The sequence below is a fragment of the Oculina patagonica genome, chromosome 2 (genome assembly GCF_052425735.1).
Source record: "Oculina patagonica isolate OP01 chromosome 2, crgOcupat, whole genome shotgun sequence".
Taxonomy (NCBI): Eukaryota; Metazoa; Cnidaria; class Anthozoa; order Scleractinia; family Oculinidae; genus Oculina; species Oculina patagonica.
In genome coordinates this window covers 10,356,042-10,375,011 of record NC_135759.1, presented here as the reverse complement: position 1 = coordinate 10,375,011, position 18,970 = coordinate 10,356,042, and the positions used below count along the sequence as shown (strand labels likewise).

General features: G+C 39.2%; 1 protein-coding gene across 1 annotated transcript; it reads right to left on the bottom strand.

The window, feature by feature from the left end:
• Positions 1–3,690: 3,690 nt before the first annotated feature.
• LOC144642966 (ryncolin-2-like) lies at positions 3,691–6,143 on the bottom strand. Its single transcript, XM_078502089.1, has 3 exons — positions 5,992–6,143; positions 4,657–5,037; positions 3,691–4,088 (listed from the first exon to the last, which is right to left on the bottom strand). Exons 1-3 carry the CDS (start codon positions 6,137–6,139, stop codon positions 3,820–3,822), a joined length of 798 nt encoding a protein of 265 aa, XP_078358215.1. The 5' UTR covers positions 6,140–6,143; the 3' UTR covers positions 3,691–3,819.
• Between the last annotated feature and the right edge of the window lie 12,827 nt (positions 6,144–18,970).

The window sequence follows — 18,970 nt, the reverse complement described above, 5'->3', positions numbered from 1 at the left end:
CAAGTGGAACCGCGAGCCGTAGGCGAGTGGTTTCACTGCAAAGTTTTAGACATTTTATGGCATCATTTCTATGGTCTATAAAAAGTGTAGACCATGGAAAAATGTGGTCGATTTGTTTTATACCATAACAAACTCGAACAAGTATTTATCAAAAGCGATGACTGACTGTGAAGAAACTTTGCCGGTGGGACGTAAGATTCCGGCCCGACACGTAAAAACGACAATGATACAAAAGAAGATGAACACGAATTCAAAGAATAACAATTTTAATTACCTTTTCCTCTCTCGTTGAGTGTGTGCCTATCGCTTGAAGCGAGCAAGATTATTTTTCTTTCTGAAGATCTTGTTAGCGCTCGTTCACTGAACATCGACAGTCCGCTGCCGGTTCGCTACCACCGTTCTTCTCAGTTAGACCTGGTTAATTTTTTTTCGACAGATCACCTGAGTAGAAGTTCAATCCTCAATTCCGAAAACAAATACGTACTTGATTCAAACAAAACAAGATGAAATTCGCTTTCATTAATGGAGACCAAACTTACACATCTTTTAGCCCGCGCGTGTGCGTGGCGTGATCTGACGTCACTTTCATGGTCTATACTCTCATCGACCATAATTTTTGACCAATCAGCGCGCGAGAATTCTCTCAGTTATGGTATAAAATCTTTTACATTAACAAGAATTTAGTAAAATTATTATGGAAAATTTTGTTAAAGCCAAAATAGGGCAGAAATGCTCCATTGTCGAATTTTTGAGGTAAAAGCAAACATTTTCCTTGTTCTAAGACGAAAGCTATCCTGAAAACCGGCAAGAAAACAACCAAAGCTGGAATTAACTAGAAATTATTTACTACGTGCCTTCCACGCAGTAGCAATTTCAGTCACCATGGAAACGGCTGGTCAAAGATGGAGTTAGTCGTCCTGCTTGAATTTGCATAATCGCTTCAAAACACGTTTAAATCACCCCCGGATACCCAGGGGGCAGCTGGTGGGGGCGACAGGCAGCTTATCGGGACGATGGGTTTTTCGGATGAAAGTTTACAAGAAGAGCGCTCCCGTCGTCCCGATAAACTGCCCGTCGCCCCCACTAACTGCCCCTGGGTATCCGAGGATGCGTTTAAATGAAATTATTTGAGCTTTACATTCCCAGAAACGACGGAAGGCACATTATTTATGATAAAGATAAGAGTTTTAACATAAAAAAAACGGCGATGCGAGGAGTATTTAGTCGCATTTTGACGAACATGTGTTCGTATGCGAACACGCTCAAGACTAGTCCAGTCCCTGAATTCTCTCTTCCGCGCGCCTTTTATAGGGGCTGAACCCAGGCGCACGAAGAAAGAGTCCATGATAACTTGCATGCGCATGCGCCAGTTTTCCCCCCAAAATCGACGGAAAAACCGTATTTGGCAGCACTTTTGAAAACGCGCGCGCAGATATGACGAGTTCAACTACGCGACCGTGTACAAAGCAAGATCACCGGAATAACTTTTAAAAGCATAGCTTTGCAGTCAGTGTCTACTAAAAGCTAACGCCAAAACAAAAATCGCTATCCGTGAACTATTCCTAGTATTTTGTAGCTGTTTATTGAATTGGTTTTGGATGCAATTGAACACAGTTTTTTTCTTGCATTTATTCGCGCGTAGTGGAATTCGTCATTCGAGCGAGCATTTCTAACCTAGCGCGCGTTCTAAGCAAGTGACCCCACACTCCTCGCTTCTGATTGGTCCGTTCCAAGCATGTGCATGCAAGTTATCCTGGACTCTCTCTCTTCGCGCGGCTGGGTTCAACCCCTATAAAGGGCGCGTAGAAGAGAGAGTTCAGGGACTGGACTAGCTCAAAACACGTGCGAAACGACACGAAAGATCATTTACCTCAATTTTCTCTTTCAATTAAGAGCTAACTGTCCAAATTATTTTCTTCTACCCTTGAAAAAACTTTCTTATCACCTTCCCGCTCAAAGACCATCTTCGGAGGCTTTTTAAAAGCATGCAAAGACCTCTGGCTTGAGGCCGCCATGCTGTTTGGAGATTTTACTGTTTTCAAAAAATGTTCATGTAAAGCCAATTCAAGTGTCCTAGCCCAAACTCGCTGTGTAATTGGCTTATTCTATCAGCCTCTTGTGTGCCAAATGTGGAGAAAAACGGAAGTAACGCATTTTTTTTTTTCAAAATTTTTTATTATGGGGCACTCATAACCCCCTAGACTTAGGATCTGAGGTGCAAAACTTATGGGAGCATGAACGAAAATGTTGTTTAAAGTTGGCTTAATTACAGAATACGTAAGAGGCTGAACCTGAAATCCTTTTATTCCTATATGAAAGTACACACAGTTAAAGTGAATTTTTGTCACATCGGCCGCACATGGGCCCTTCATCGGCCCTTCATCGGCCCCACATCGGCCCTTCATCGGCATTTCATCGGCCCTTCATCGGCCCCACATCAGCCCCACATCGGCCTCACATCAGCCCCACATCAGCCCCACATCAGTCCCACATCGGCCCTACATCGGCCTCAGGTGATAGTGGTGGTGCTGGTGACGGTAGTGGCGGAGTTAAACTTGAAAATTGTGGTGGTGGTGCTTGTGCTGGAGGAGTTAAGCAATTGAACTTTTGGTGAGGAGGAGGTCATAGCCCTGTACCCCTACTCTTGTACTCATCATTCGATCATCCTGTACCCTTCCTGTACCCCTTCTGTACTCTTCCTGTAACCTTCCTGTATCCCTAGAACTCTGAAGTTGACATGCACAATTTTGGCTTTTTAGGAAAATGCCACCCTAGGTCCGAACATTTTTGGCTCTTCTGATGAATTTCCACAACGTAGAAGAAAGGTTAAAACTTGAAATGCCCATGTTGGGCCTTTTTAAAAAAAATGTTACCGGGTTGTTCGGGCTAACGTTCCATTAGTTTCAAAAGAATCGAATATTAAAGTGTCACACGGGGCACTCAAAATGCAGATTCTTTGCCCTTGTGATGAAATGCCACTACGTAGATTAAATATTATTTTTACTGCAGATTCGATTAAAACTGCCAGTTTGAAACTTTAAATAAACATTCTGGGCCTGTCTGGGAAATGCTATCACGTGGGATATTTTGTAAACTATTTTAGTCTTTAGATGTTACGTGAAGAAATGATAAAATCGATCACGTTTCCTGGTTGCATTATACTCCAAAAAGGAAATCTTCCCTTACGGGACACGGGGTGCGTTTCTTAGAGCACGGTTTTCTCATGCCGAGTTTAACCCGGCTTTTCAAATGGCTTTAATATAAAGAATGCATAGATACGCTTAATTCATTGAAAAAACGTAAAAATCCATTTTGACTGGACATCGGAAATAATTGTAAAACTTTCAAAGATATCCCGGCTCTCCTATAAAGAACTGAATGTCAATTTCTTCTTATAATATTCAATAAATTGCCAAGTTGATAACTAAAGATACAAAGACATCAGGTCTTGATATGCAACCAAATTCTAAGCACACCTTTTTCAAAAAGATTTACACATATTCCCCAAGAAAAGTGACACATTCGAAATTTTTGCCGGGAATCTAAAGAAACTGCCAGAACTTGGTGGGAGGCTCGAATAATTTACCAGTAAGAATGAAATAATGTATTTTTAAATATCGCAAATTCCGCAAATAAAGATCGAAAAAACGAGAGAATGCTAAGGAATCTAAATACAACCTCAGGAAAACATTTCTGACGACAAAACTGAGCATTTTATACAGTTTAAGGTGTGATAATCAGTTACAGACTACATATGAAAACATCAAGCAAATGAATCCTCATATCAGTGCTATGCAACACGATAACACACTGTCAGTTTTAGAAGTTAACTGGTCTGATCTTCATCTCAGCTCGTTTCATGGAGTAGTAATATCCTTTCCAGTGATACCAGTTGACACCATCAGCATAAGATGAGTGCTGTCCGCCTTGATGATACAGACCGTTGAGGTTGGAGTAATGACAGCCGTTGTACCACCAGGCTCCTTTATACAACACAGCACAGTTACTGCCGCTCGAGCTGTCATGATCCTGGTCTTTGGTGGTAAACGATTGGCCATTGTGATAAGAAAGAGAGTCACCAGCAGATCCTAAAAAGCAAATAAAGTACGAAATTTAACAATAACTATTTTGTTTGACCTCGTTCTTTTATGCCAAACTCTTTTTTTTACACAAAAAAGAATGTGAATAGATAAATTAAGAGGCTAAAAAACATTATGCGATTTGTCGATGACGATCATTTGTCATAACTCGCGAATCAGGGGAGGGATAGGGGTAAGAAAAGAGTTCCAGGACCGAATAACCATGTTCTTACAGCTTGCAACGGGATACTTTCACTTCCTAGTCAGCGGTTTTTCGACGGTGCGGCAGCAGACTGCATTTTCTTGCGAAATGGGAGCAACCACGACAGCGATGACGTGATTGCATTCGGTGTTTGTGGGCTAAAAATGTAAACACATGGTTCAAATCCAAAAATTTCGTCGTTGTCTCGTTGTCAAAAAACGCAGAATTTGTCGAATTCGCGTTACTTTTTTATAAGGTTCAGTGAATGAATTCACCACGATTAACATTTATGCACACTGTAATATAATGTAATGTAATGTAATGTAATGTAATGTAATGTAATGTAATGTAATGCATAATCTGTATCTGAGGTACCTGAATATGATCCAAGACTCAGCTTGTACTTGGATGCCCCGTCCGAGATCGCAAACGAGGCGTACTCGGCATATCTGGTATCTCCTTGCCAGTCACTTAGATCCACTCGTAGCTTGTTAGTGCCACAGCTGTTTGTCAAGCGATATATCTTGTCCAATCCCAACCAATACTCAGCATTCGGGTTGCCAAAGCCGATCTTGTAGTCTGCCCAGTCGCGATAAAAATCTACGGAACCGTCAAGCCTCTTCTGGAGCACTGTCCACCCCCCTCCGGCTGTTGTTTGGTCACAGAACACATCAAAGGCACCTGAACCGTCAGGGTCGATTGTATAAACACCACTGCTTGTTTTACCAGATTTGTACAACTCAGCACAGCTTTTAGCTGGAGCGTAAATTTAAAATTAAAGTGGTTGGTACTCATTTTGAAATACATTGAGATTAAAAAACAGCGCTTATCACATATTTCTTGTCTTTTATTTATTTTTTTGTTCAATCATATAAAATTTGGTTTCAACTTAAAAATAAGCTGCTAGGAGTGTCGGTTCTCTAAAGATTTATTAAAGTTGAGGTGACGTCAGGATCACAACATAAAGGTTCATGGGACACAGAGCTATCATTTTGCATGTTAAACCTTTCCGTAGATGTTTCACTCATCCCTTGGAATAATTCTAATGTCGTAACTGACAACCGCGGTATATGAAACAATTATATAAAATCATATCAATTATGTGAACTGCAGATAAAGAGTTTAAAGTGAAGAAATGATTGTCGCATTTGATAATAAGCCTGAAGAAAAGATATATAATTTAAATAGATTCAATATTAACCCATTGAAACTTTTTTATGTTTACAAGATCCTGACTATTATTTTGACCAGCAAAATATTAATGCGTCCGACAAAAAAGCGCTTTAAAGGAAAGAAATCAAAATAGCCTAATTTTGACTGGTCAGTCTTCACATTTCTGGAATTAGCAAAACAAACAAAAACGTCTATTTTAAAGCCCAAATTTTGTCCGTTCTAAATTTTCTTCAAATATTCGTTTTACTCTCAAAAATTTTTTGAGTTGGAAGGAATATTAACGCCAAGCTAAACTCGAAACCGTTAATTTTTTTTCCAGGGCGTCGTTTTCAACTGGAAAGATATATATCGCTTTTACACACTCACATGTACTACATAATATATTTTGACCAAGACTAACGTTGCAGAAATCATGTGCTCAGTGGATACTTTGAATGAATATTTTCGCTTCGAGCTAAAACTAAGTCGATATTCTATTTAACTCTTATGGTCGTTTCCCTTTCACTACCTTTGTAGGGTAAAATGTGAAAACCTTACCGTTACAATCGCAGTTCTCAAGAGCAGCTATAGTGTCCTTTAACTGTTTAATGATTTCCTTTTTACAAACCCCAAAATCTTTGAATTCCGCCTCAAAAGTACACAGAACAAGAAAAATGAAAAACACAGTCCATCGTTGAGCGACCATGTCTGAAAAAGGTAGCAAACAAAAATGATTATTAACTGAGTGGGGCTGTGCCGGGTCTATAAGCCGAGGTCTTGGCTAAATAACAGATTGTATGTGCTTGCGGAAAAAAACACCTGTAAATTAAGAGTGCCGATAGGCAGAAAAATCATAAAGGCTCACAGATTAGACTAGCTGTTACTTAATGGGATAGACAATTAACATAAATACACTTCAGCACTTGTACTTGCGATATGGCTTGGGGGTGAACATTGAAATTCAAATTCATTTGTAAATGAATCATTGTTGAGTTAAGCCTGGTTTTCACTAGCGACGCAAGCATAAGCGCAAGCACAAGCGCGATTACGCAAAAAGGAGACATTTTGATCCTTGTGCTTGCCGCAAGCACAAGCACAAGCATCCAAATGCAATGCGCTTGTGCTATTGCCTGAGTCGAAGTCGTTTTCACGAAGATATAAGAGCTGTTATCCTTGCGCTTGTACTTGCGCTTGTGCTTGCGTCGCTTGTGAGAACCAGGCTTTAAGCTTTTTATTGTAGCGTATTGGTTGGTCTTTGCGCTAGCTCAATCACAATTTTGGCGAAACTCCAAAGCATAGCTTTTCAAGCGAGAAATATAAACCTCATGAGGCGATCAAAAATTTTGCCTGACGCTATTCGTAGCAACGTTATCAATATTATTATACATTGTAGTCACTAGCTGTCTTCTCATTGGCTAAGAGCCTACAGCTAATACAGGAAACGAGAAAAAATCAGATGGAATCTGATGGAATCGCTATCTTGAGCTCGAGACTTCTTAACGTAAAAGAGTTTGTATCTTAGGAGCTTAATACAGCTGTGGTAACAGACGTCAACAGTTTGTGTTTCAATTGCCTTTCGTAATTAAACCTTATATTAAAAACCTTTTAACTATTTAAACAGAAGTGAGAAATTTAGATGAAGCAACACCTAGTAAAAACAAACGTAAATTAATATTTCAGACTACGGAACGAAATTGCAAATGTGTTTGTGGACATAATCACGAAATATTTTCTAAACCTTTGCAGAGTTATGGAAGAAGACAGAGTTTTGCTAAGCGTGAATGGACGTGAATGAATCAGTCTGCAAAACAAGCTTAACAGAGCATGCCCATGCATTAGCTAGAAAGCACTAAAAGCGCGCATAGTTTAAGTACTACCTGCCTCCTTTCCTTTTCCATAAGTTAAAGAGAACTCAAAACAGCTGTTGTAACAGCTATCCAAGCTTCATGTTTAGTTTTTCGAGGTTCATTGATTAAACTTACTTAAAGCAATGGTAACCTTTTAGATTCGCAAACAGTGATAAGAAGGGGAGAGAAAGCTATGGAAACCCTAATAAATTGATTTTTCAGACCAACCAGCAGGCCATTGCTTATGACTGATTTGTTTTATATGATTACCACGATGTTAAAGTCAGTGCCTTGCAGAATAACGCTAGAAAAGTACGCGATTAGTGCAAAGCGTGAATTAAGTCTGCGAAACGTGTTTATAATCACACGAAAAAGGCTGTCACCTGTGGCAGTGACAGTCCTTGCTTGCGCATTTTCAATTAAAGCTTTTAAGCAACCTTTTAGTTACGAAAAACCATACAGGGAAAGTGAGAACCATAAACAGCTTTGGTAACACGTATTTTTATTTCAAAAACAGCCATTAAAACACTTGTATATAGATCGCTATACACACCGTTAATTAAAAAAAAGCTGTTGTTGAATGGAAAAATTTATCCTACGCAACAAGATTAATGTAAGGTTGAATGAGAATAATTAAACAAGTGATGCACGGCGTGCGCAATTAATGAGATAGAAATAACAACATGGGGAACCAGGATTTCTATCGCATCCTTCTAATTTCAAGTACGCTACTTTCAGCCAAACTTTAAGCAGAGCATCCCGGAATCTCCAAATTCACACGCAAAAAACACCTTCAAAAACAAAAGTACTCTTAAAAGCAGAAACATGTACTTCGCGTGTAAAATATATTATAACATAGCCCGCGTGCTTACCCTATCTAATTTCTATTGAGCGATCATGGTGTATACCTCTATCTTCGCACGGCCGTGCGTATATAAGATGACGTGTGCAGTTGCATTTAACTAAGTCGAGTTTATTAGCCTGCGAAAAGGCTCCCGAATGGGGTTCGCAGGCTAGGTTGCGAGTTCCCGTCGTTTACTCCGAGTTGGCTATAACCACTCGTATCCAACCAGGGCAAGTGGTATAATTTTTTTTTATTAAATTCTTCTTTTTAAAGAGGAATACTTATAAGTATACTGTAAAGTATAAATCGACTGGAAATTTCATTTTGATGTAAACGAAGTGATAGTGTGAGAAGGCGGAAAAAATTTGTAGCGCAGTTTTCACTTATTGAGTTGAATGAAACACGCGAGGAAAGCGAGGGGAAGAGTTTTCTTCCGAAGATTTTTCTCGAACAATCTCCTCAGTGTTTACAACAATTAAGGTTTACGGGGAGATCTGAAGCAATAGCTTTGCTAAAAAATTGTACGCCTTGTGCAAGACGAACGAAGAAAGTGTTTACATTGTACTTGTTTACGGCTCCACGGCTGTCATCAAGACTACTACATTATGCTGAAACTGAAACGAAAATGAGCTTAGAGTCTAACAAGTTAATTGACGTATAAATGGACAAGACCAGGATTGAAACTTGAAAGGTACAAACTTTACTGAAGTGTTGAGCTTAATTTTATGTCGTACACTGAATGAATTTGCGTCAGTTTGCCGGTCTTTCCGTTCATTATTTGCTGCTTTTCTTCTTCATTCAGTCGCCCTTGTTATACATTTGCAAGTTTTTTAATTACAGTTTTCGAAAGAATCCTTTTGTTTTGCGTAATTATGTTAACTATGGTACTATTTATGTGGATTTTGTGTGGTTTTAGGGAAGGCACTGCCGATTACTATATTTCTTGTATATAAAGCTCGCCAAATTTGGTGTTCAGTCAGCCAACTTTATAGCAGCTATGTTATAAAAGAATTGGTTGATGCTGTAAGCTGTGCGTACATCAAGTTATGGATGCACTTGGGAAGTTTAGAGAGCACTCAAGAAGCTAGTGTAGCGCTTCTTTCGTGCTCTCTAAACTTCCCGCGTGCATCCATAACTTAACTTAACTTTATTATTTCTATAGCGCAAACATCCATACATATATGATCTAATGCGCTTTACATAAATAGTTATCATAGTATTACAACAATAATGTACTTATAAAATTATTCATATATATATATATACCTATAAAAAACCGATGTAATTGAAATCGCTTAAAAACTTAAATAAAAAAAAAGATTAAAGCCCCCAATACACATTTCGCCCCTGTCTATCTTATATAAAATGTATGTTAAAAATACTACGAACACAAATTATATGCTAATTTTAAAAAATGAGTTTTTAGCTGTGACTTGAAACTTTTTAAATTGTCCAAAGCTCTCAGATCATCTGGGAGGGCGTTCCACAAAGTTGGTGCAGCGGCAAGGAAGGCCCTGTCTCCTGTTGTCTTCTTCATTTTGCATGGCTGATCGAGCAGAAAGTGCTTTGTATTTGAACGAAGCATATAAGTTGACTTTGGCTTGAGTATAACTCGATATACGCATGTTAAGCACAGGCCAATTCTTAAACCTTGCATATTTTTTCTTTCCCACCGATATGGAAAATGCTAAAATTAATAAACTGATCATGTAGACTAGCCTAGAAGCAGAGCTTACCAGTTGTTTATTTTTTTACTGGACTTTACAATAATGTTTTTATTCTGGTAAATACCTTGTGGCCATAATATAAAAAAGTACGGTGGCCCATAGGTGCATGCAACAGGAATATGTTACGGCACAGCAAATTATCTTGAGCCTGACGGCAAAATAGAATTAACACACAGTGGCACGATTTATACTAGAGACGGATGATCCGTCTGGACGAACTTGCATTTTAATTAGGCGAGCATTTTTTAGTTCGTGCGATAATTCGTCTGTGTATAAATACGGGCAAACAGACGGATTATCGGTCCAGACCGACTATCTTCATAATTCGTCTGCCAAGACGAATTATCGCACGAACTAAAAAAATGCTCGCCTAATTAAAATGCAAGTTCGTCCAGACGGATCATCCTGTCTCTAGTATAAATCGGGCCAGTAAAACAGTATCAACTCGACTCGCGACAACACAAACTTGAAACCACCAGGGGGGGGGGGGGGGGGGGAAGGGGGGAGAAAGTCGGCACTTTTCTTTGAAGACATAGCAGTGCCGGGAAACGTCCAGAATCGTGTGTCAATCAGGCCTTTGCTAGGATGACGTTACCAGAGATCTTTGTTTTTGTCGGAAACTTTTCGCCAGAGATCTTTGTTTTTGTCGGAAACTTTTTCCCAAGCTCGTTAACTGCACGCCGCCGAATGTGAACTTGGACAGTTTTTTCGCCGGTTATTTCACGCCGCCGTGATATTTTTTCATTTTCTGGCACGTTTTTCGCCTGACCTCTCGCGTCGTTGAGAAAGTATCTCGGCGGCGTAAATATAAGGCGAAAAACCGTCACAGTTCGCATCCTACACGCTAGCGTCAGCCGGTTGAAAAATGGCGAATCACCTCTTTGGGATTCTTTTCTGTTGATTCCACTATAGTCTGCAACGGCGATGTGAGTATGATGTTGAACAAAATTGTCAGGTTTCCATTCAGTCGTTCGGTCGTTCATTTCTTTATTTGCAGTTTGTTGTGCAAATATGTATCTTTGCGTCGCCATTTTATGCAGTGGAACATTCGAACTCTGATGTCTGTAGCTGCCTGTCTTCCAGTTTATATCCTGTTGCTACTGTAATGCAGCATGGGCATGGGACGCGTATCACAAATTGTTCATATATTTTCAGTACAAAGGTAAACGCTTCTGAAATTTTAGAGCCTCCGGGTAATGTTTCACTTTACTATCAAATGGATTTTGTATTACGTGAACATGTTCCATATAATGATGTTGAAAATAGCTGTGTCTACAGATGTCCTTAAAAAGACCGACGATTTTATTTTGTTCATGTTCTTCTGCGAGGGCATAGCAAGTTTGTTGTGTTAGGCATTGAGCAACCATATGGTTTTCCCTCCATGGACACTTCTTGGAAAGTTCGTTTTTCGGGGTTTTCCCCGGAGAAAGAAATGGACATCCTTACGAGTATGAAGGGTTTGAGTGTGAAGCAAAGTCAAACTGTTTTTATTGTTATCTATTTATCTTCTCGTGCTGTTACTGGTACATTCTTTCTTCTTCCGGCCTCTTCCACCGAATTTCTTGTTGCCTGCATTTTAACAGAGTTGGTGCATTTACCATTTGATTATTTGGTGCCTTTCCTGTCCACTGTCTTGGAAAATTAAAAAAATGATTTTTGAACATGTTCGAAATATTTTATCCTGTAACGGGGCTGGGAAAACATGTTTTTGTTCCCAGACGACTTGTCCTATATTGCAGTTACTATCTTACCTGCAAGAACTAAGGGTAGAGTTGGAAAATGGCACATTTTATTTTAAAAGCTGTTTTCCATGTACAGTTAACATGGATAAAAGAATTATTTTAGAATTCCAGTATGACATTCATTTGCTACAAGAAGAAATACTGAATTCCAGTAATAATTACCTGGAAACAAATGGTATGTACTGTTGCTGTATAGAAAAAGTAAATGCACTGAAGTACAATTTAATTGAGCAATGTTCTAATTTAATTAATGAAACACAATGGTACTTGAATTATTCAAAAAGGTAAAACGATTATTTGTTAAAACTTTGGTAGGGTCATCAGTGACTGTTGCAGTTAGTAAGGATGTCACAACTGTAAAACAGTTAAAGGATGTGTTATCCTTAAAATGGGGTGTTGTGTGACAATTTTTACTTGTCGTGCAACAGCAGGAAAATGGAAGAAGATTGGCTACTTTCCTCCTTCAACCTGAGTGCACACTCTCAAATTGTTATGAATCCCCATATTAAAGGTGTAGCTCCAAACACTGCTCTTACTTCTTTAGCTGCTGGGCTCTCAATAAGCATTTTTCAGTTTCCGGGCTGGACTATTGGGTGTCAGGATGATGGATCTCTTCAGTTGTGTTTCTCTTCTAAACATGGTTGTTTTGACACTTTTAATGAACGTATAATAGAAATAGATAATAATCTATCTGTGAAAGTATCAGTCTTAAAGAAAGAAATTGAAACCTTACATTTATTGAAAAGTAATAAAGAAAGGTACAACACCTTAGTACAAACCATACAGGAAATTATGATAAGACCTCAGAGCTACAAAATTTGTTGTAGTATAAGTGATACTGGCCTTGTTGAATGGGCCAAGGATCACTTGAAGTCACCAAAATGGTCTAAAACTCTATTTGTTGACAGTGAATGGTCAGTTGATGGAAAAAGTGGGATAATTTCAGAGTCAACAATTAGAGTGAATTGTTGCAGTACAGTGGCTACTCAGAACAGTGGCAGGTGTAAAAGCTGCCAAGAGTTTTATGATAAGTTACTACGAACGGTCAAACGAAGACTGCTGGCTGATTGTGCTGAAAGTAAAGCCTTAAAGAGAACACAATATAATAGCACAGCCAATCTAAGTAATTTAAGTTATGAGGAATTGATGTCCCGCTGCCAGAGTTATCATGAACGTATACGCCAACTAAGCAAGACCCACCGCGCGGTAAAATTTAGACTTTTTACAAAATAAGCGTAAGCATTTTCAAATTAAACAACTTCCCAACTGGAAACCCAACAAAAAAAGATCTGACATGATAGCATTTGCTTGAAGTAATGGCTTACTTAAATAGGGGACATTTCTGTATGCATTTATGTTGGATGCTGTAACCCAGAAAGAAAAACAAAGTCATTCTAATGGTACATCCAATCTGAGAGGGATGAGATGGGACCCACTGACAATAAAACTGTCAGCCTTGCTGTAAAATGTAAATCAAGAGATTTTGAGGCAGTGAGGAGGTGGTTGCCCCTTCCCACTTGGCGGCTTATTCAGAAGTATCGAAATAAAGATTTCAATCAAAACCCTATTGATATAAATCAAATAAATCGTGTATGGAAGGAAATTCAACAAAGGAATATTTTGGGTGTATTTGGTTTGCACTGGGATGAAATGAAAATTAGAGATGGGGTAACATTGTGCAAAAGGACAGGCAAATTTCTTGGTTTTGGAGATACCATAAGAGTTTGAAGAGCCTCTAATTGATAAAAGTGATTATTTTGAGGACTGTTTTGACTCTCTCCTCCGCAGAGGCTCCTCAGAGAGGTTTTCGGTGGGGAGAGTCCGCTGTACGAAAAGAGTGCAGGCGAAATAAAATGACGAGGGCGGCCGGGAGCCTCTGCCAGATGTCACACCCAATATGGCCGCCATCCGGGGGAGGTAACCTTTCTATTAGTGTTCCTCACCGGGGGTGGTGTATATGTAACTACCATATGTCAGTAAAATGACTGCTAATATCATGTCTAGAATCGGTTCTAAAGTTAATTACGCGATGCACGACAAGAACGCATTCAGGTGACGGCGTTGAAATGTGGAAATGTTTTATTTTGCACAAAGATTGCAGTTTTATTACATCTGTTCTGTTGTGTGGCGAACAACAAATTCAACAAGCAAAGGATTCGATTTGGAGACTTCTGGCAGCTGAAACTTCTAAAAACGAATTAATTCTTTCCTAAAAGAGAAGAGAACAAATAGGTTTGATTTGTAGAATGTTAAATTTTATAGATACGTATAAACAGCTGCAGATTCTCAGGTGGGCAGTCGATTGCGAAGTTTCAACATCAATTCTTTGCCGTACGAACTAATTAAACCAATCGAAGCATAAGCTTAAATTCTGTTCCTTCGTAAACAGCTGCTAAAACTTGTGTAGAAACTATGCACACACTCATCTCACTCGCATTTTTCTGTACGAAATAATGGTTGCTTTGTGGTTGTTGTGTTACTCGATCAAACGATCGAAGACATTAAACTGGTAAATATTTAAAGCGAACTGCAACATGTAGGAAATTAAACACGAAAGGCACGAAATACAAGAAATACAAGAAGTATATTACCATCAACAGATATCTCCTCGAGTGGGAAGTCAAGCTATTTGAAGTTTTTCCCACCTCACGCTTGACCTCCATAGAACAAAAAACTTCCCACGCGACTCCCCACAAGTTTCAGGGGGACGTCGGTCGTCGGATACAAAATTTTTGCTTTTCTTCAGAAAAAATGAAAACTTTTCGGAGAAATAACGGTTCCTACTTAAAGTAACAAACTTTCCGCTGATTTTTACCAAGTTTCAAGCTGCCAAAGTCGGTGAGGGCTTAGAAATTCATCAATGTACCAGAAAACGATAAGGATGTTTGAGAAAACGACAAACTTCTGGCAGAGGTTCCCCGCGAAGTGGATCTCGATCTCGAGTGCGCCTGCACTCACCTTGCCCAGCGGATTTTTACAACGACCGCCCCATCGGGAACCTCTGCGGAGGAGAGAGCTGTTTTGACAGTGAAAATGAAATTAATGATGAAGAAAGTATGGGTGACAATAACACAACAAAATCTGCCAGAAGTGTTTGCCAGTTTTATTGACTATCGTGGAAGGTGACTTTTCCTGACCCATTGCATTCTTTCCAGTGTACAGTGTTATTGCTGAAAAACCTACTTCTAACATGGTATGGCCCTTAATCAAAATTTTGCACAAAGTTTTAAATGGTTTTTATCAAAATTGTGTATGGCGTGTGTGATGGTGGCACCTGGAATTACAGGTTTAAAAAAAAAAAAAAAAACAACAATAAACTCCTGGGCTTGCACCAAACACTGTAAGTGGGGGTTTTATTCCTTGTCTTAGCGATTACCCACATATAATAAACAAGTTACGAAACTATTTATACAATCCCAAATACAGTTTAACTAAAGAGGGTGTTCAGTTATCTTGGGACAATGTCGTTGCTGTTGCCAAAATGGAAATTTCACATTTATCTGTCAAACATGTCATCTTGGACAGTCGGACTAAAATGAAAGTAAAGTATGCACGTCAAGTGCTGAGTGAGCACACAGCAGCGGCAATGGAAGAAGAAGGGTTTCCTTTCTCCCTTGAAGAAACAAAGCAAACTAGAGAATATATCAGGATGTGTGAATATCTGTTTAAAACAGTCAGTTCAATCTCCACTTCTCAAACCTATGTAAAGGACCTAATTGTGACCCTCCACGGGAAAACAGGGAAAAAGGTGAACGCACGGGGGCACGCCAAAATAGCACGTTACACAATAGCGCGTGTAGCGGAAGCCGTATAAGCCGACTTTCGAAACAAAAAAAAAACAAAACAAAACAAACAAACATACAGACAAACAAACATTGAATCGCAGATTTTCGACGAACCGAGCCGGTTAATTGAGTATCAATTTCAAAAGAAACGACAGAAAATCGGATATTAAAGCAAAGAAAGCGAAAACTTACGTGTCCCAGGTTTGCGTAAGCATCCCTCACTTTCGGCAGTGTTCTCGATGTTATTTATTTAAGCCCTTAAGTTCCTGTGGAACATAGGTCGTCCACCAGAGATCTCCATCTTCCCCTGTCCTTGGCCACTTTTTCCAGATGGTTCCAACTCATCCCAGTCTGTTGTACTTCAGTCTCAGTTGATCTTCTCCGTGTTGTTTTAGGCCTTCCACGGTTCCTTTTACCCTGAGGTGTCCATCGAAGGGCATGCCTGGTGATATTGGCAGAGGGCTTTCTCAGCGTATGGCCTAGGCCAGCGCCATTTCCTTTTTCTGACTTGCAGGTGGAGAGGTTGTTGTTCTGCTCTCTTCTATAGATCTTCATTTCTGACTTTGTCTTGCCATCGAACTCGGAAGATATGCCGGAGACAGCGGTTGACGAAGGTCTGTATCTTGTTGTTGGAGGCTTTGGTGACACGCCAGGTTTCACAGGCATACAGAAGAATATTCTTTACATTGGTATTGAAGATTCTAAGCTTGGTCTGCACTGAGATTGCACGGGATCTCCAGATTGGTCTAAGGATATGAAATGCAGATGAACGTCAATGATTTCAGATAGCATGGGGAGAATTCAAATAAGGGTGTAAAGGTGAAGTCATTAACCCTACTGTCGTTTGAAGCTGAAGCCAAATTCCTTCTCACAAACGTTGTCGCTACGTTTCACCCGCCGACTGATCCGCCATGTTGACAACATAGACATACTTCCAACCTGAACGGTCTTTATCATCAGGGCGGACAACACTCATCTTTTGCTGATGGTGTCAACTGGAAATACTGGAAAGGACAATACTACTCCATGAAACGAGCTGAGATGAAGATCAGACCAGTTAACTTCTAAAACTGGCAGAAGAAAATATGTTTTAAGTTTCCAAGTTCATGCAATTGCGATATCATTTAGATTTGTGACGCTTGCAAGCCGTAGCCCGCTAGCGCTGTTAAAACCTCTTCCGTTTTTTAGCAAAAAAATTGGGGCTTAAGTATTGGTGATATACACCGGATCATAGTATTGATCATAGTATTGTTCGTTCGGAGAGATAGAAAACTGTTTTGTTGATAGCTGAGGGCAACCTTGGATCATATTATTTCCCAGAAACTACGGGAATATACTGTAACAGCTGATTTATTTAAGCTGTTCCTGGAACGCATTTGTAATGTAAGTAGAAACTCAGCATGTTCTATTTGCCCAAAATGGAGAATATTTCCTAATTAGACCAGTAAAAACTTAGCCGTGTTCTATTGGAAATCTGCGAATTTGATTGGTTCTCCCATTGTTTTCTATTTAGCAAAAAATTATAAAAAGATGGTTTTCCATGTTCTACAAGAACATGATGCACGGTTGAGGTCTAGAAAAACTGCATTTAGCTGCATTTCTAAACCTCAAAAGTGTGTTATTGAAAAACCATCCTCTAATTGGTGAAGAGTGTTGCATTGAAAAATATTCATCCAAAAGCACAGAGCGTTCAAGACTCAACGCCGCTTTATACGGCAGTTACAATAATAATAATAATAATAATAATAATAATAATAATAATAATAATAATAGTAATAATTAATAATAATAATAATAATAATAATAATAATTATAATAATAATAATAATAATAATTATTATGATAATAAAAATAATAATAATACAAATAATTTTATTTCTCTAATTCTAAAATATTTACAATGGCTAAAAATACTTTCTGACTTATTATAATAATAATAATAATAATAATAATAATAATAATAATAATAATAATAATATAAAATATTTAATGAGGATTAATGAGGAGGCCTCCAATCACTATAAGTGGTTTTCAGGAGGGTCTTCTTAACATAAAAATTGACCTATTAGAGATCTTTCACATACCTCCAACAAGAGCCACTATGGTGCAAAAGTCCACTAAATATGTAAAATACACGGTTTGTTTTCCCATGGGTAACTTTTCCTTTATTTGCGGCACACACGAATAGAACCATCAAATAAAACACGAATTGTGTGGCAAAAAGCATTTTATTTCCAGCGTTTTCGTTCACAAATACTATCAACTGTAAAAAAAGAGCTCTTCGAGCCACGACTGAATTTTTTTTTGCCAAGTTTTAAAGTTTAGTTTCATTCCTTGAAAATTTATGAGCAGCAGGTGATTCAAACATTTCTCTGATGCACATGATAACAGTTGTCGCGTCACGCATGCGCATCACTGTAAAACCCTCGCTTTAATTCGTTGGTCAGTGAGGCCCAGTCATTTAATTCTTAAAAAAACGTCATGTTTCTGCCTCGTTCTTAGTCAGTCTGTTCTTTTTTTAAGGGGGGGGGGGGGGTTACTTCTTCATAAATGAACGAAGATACCATTTCATTCATATTTCCAATTAAAAGTCCTTCCTTCGCTTATAAAGAGATTCTGAAAGACCGAAACACCTAGTTTCGATTAGTTGAATTTAAAATCTGTCAAATCTGTGAGCCGTTTTTCTGGCCATCGGCACTTTCAAATTAAAGCACGCACACTCTGTTATTGAATCACCACCTCGGCTTATCGACCTGGCACAACCCCACCTAGACTTGCCCCAAGTCGCTCGTTTTTTCTTTGCATTTATAGTTACTTAAATAAAATCGTTTTGAAATCAAGCGAGAAAGACCACTTGAGTAAAATCAACTTTGAAATCGCGCGGGATTCATTTCTGCGAACGCGCGCGCGAAGGAAAACAAACACTTAGGGAAAGCTCGGAACAAGCGACTTGTGTCACTTGCAGGAAATCCATTCTGGCTGACGTTTATTGCCGCGAAAAATTGCATCATGCTTGTGTGCACTGAATTGGTTTCTTTTATCGTATTGACGTCAGTTTCGTGCGCCGTGTGCAGCTGACGCGCGTTGTGGCGTGTGTTAAAATTGCGCTTTTCTTCCCTTTTTTGTGGGAAATCATACTCAAGGCCCTTGATGGCTCTCTTATTTCTGCAAGAAGACATGCACAAAAAAATACACTTGTGTTGTTTGTTCTAAAACTAGTTTGTGAGAAGGAAACAAGTCTGCTCGAGAGGTGAAAAGTTAAACTCAAGCTTGTCTCGCGAGCAGCGCGCGCTAAGTTGGCAGGCACAGCGCGCTCAGTAAGTTCGCGCGCAATACAATATGATTGACATAATCTCGATGGCGTCACCGGTGGAAAAATCCACCGGTGACGCCATATTTCAGAATTGGCGCGCTGCAGGTGATACAAGTGCTCGTTCCGCAACGATCCTCCGGCATTTTGTTTCTCATGCCCGCGCGCGCCCTCCGTTTCCGTACCCAGCGGTCTCCTGCGAATCTAACGAGCGACTTGGAGCAAGTCTAAGCCCCACCCGGTTAATAATCATTTTTGTTTGTTTTTTTTTTTTTCAGACAT

What these genes read in the sequence shown, in the direction of transcription:
- LOC144642966 (XM_078502089.1), bottom strand. Translation starts at nt 6,139, where the DNA reads ATGGTCGCTCAACGATGGACTGTGTTTTTCATTTTTCTTGTTCTGTGT. An exon ending in TGAGAACTGCGATTGTAACG is followed by an intron (nt 5,038 to 5,991) that starts GTAAGGTTTTCA and finishes TTTACGCTCCAG; the next exon opens with CTAAAAGCTGTGCTGAGTTG. An exon ending in GAGTCTTGGATCATATTCAG is followed by an intron (nt 4,089 to 4,656) that starts GTACCTCAGATA and finishes TTTGCTTTTTAG; the next exon opens with GATCTGCTGGTGACTCTCTT.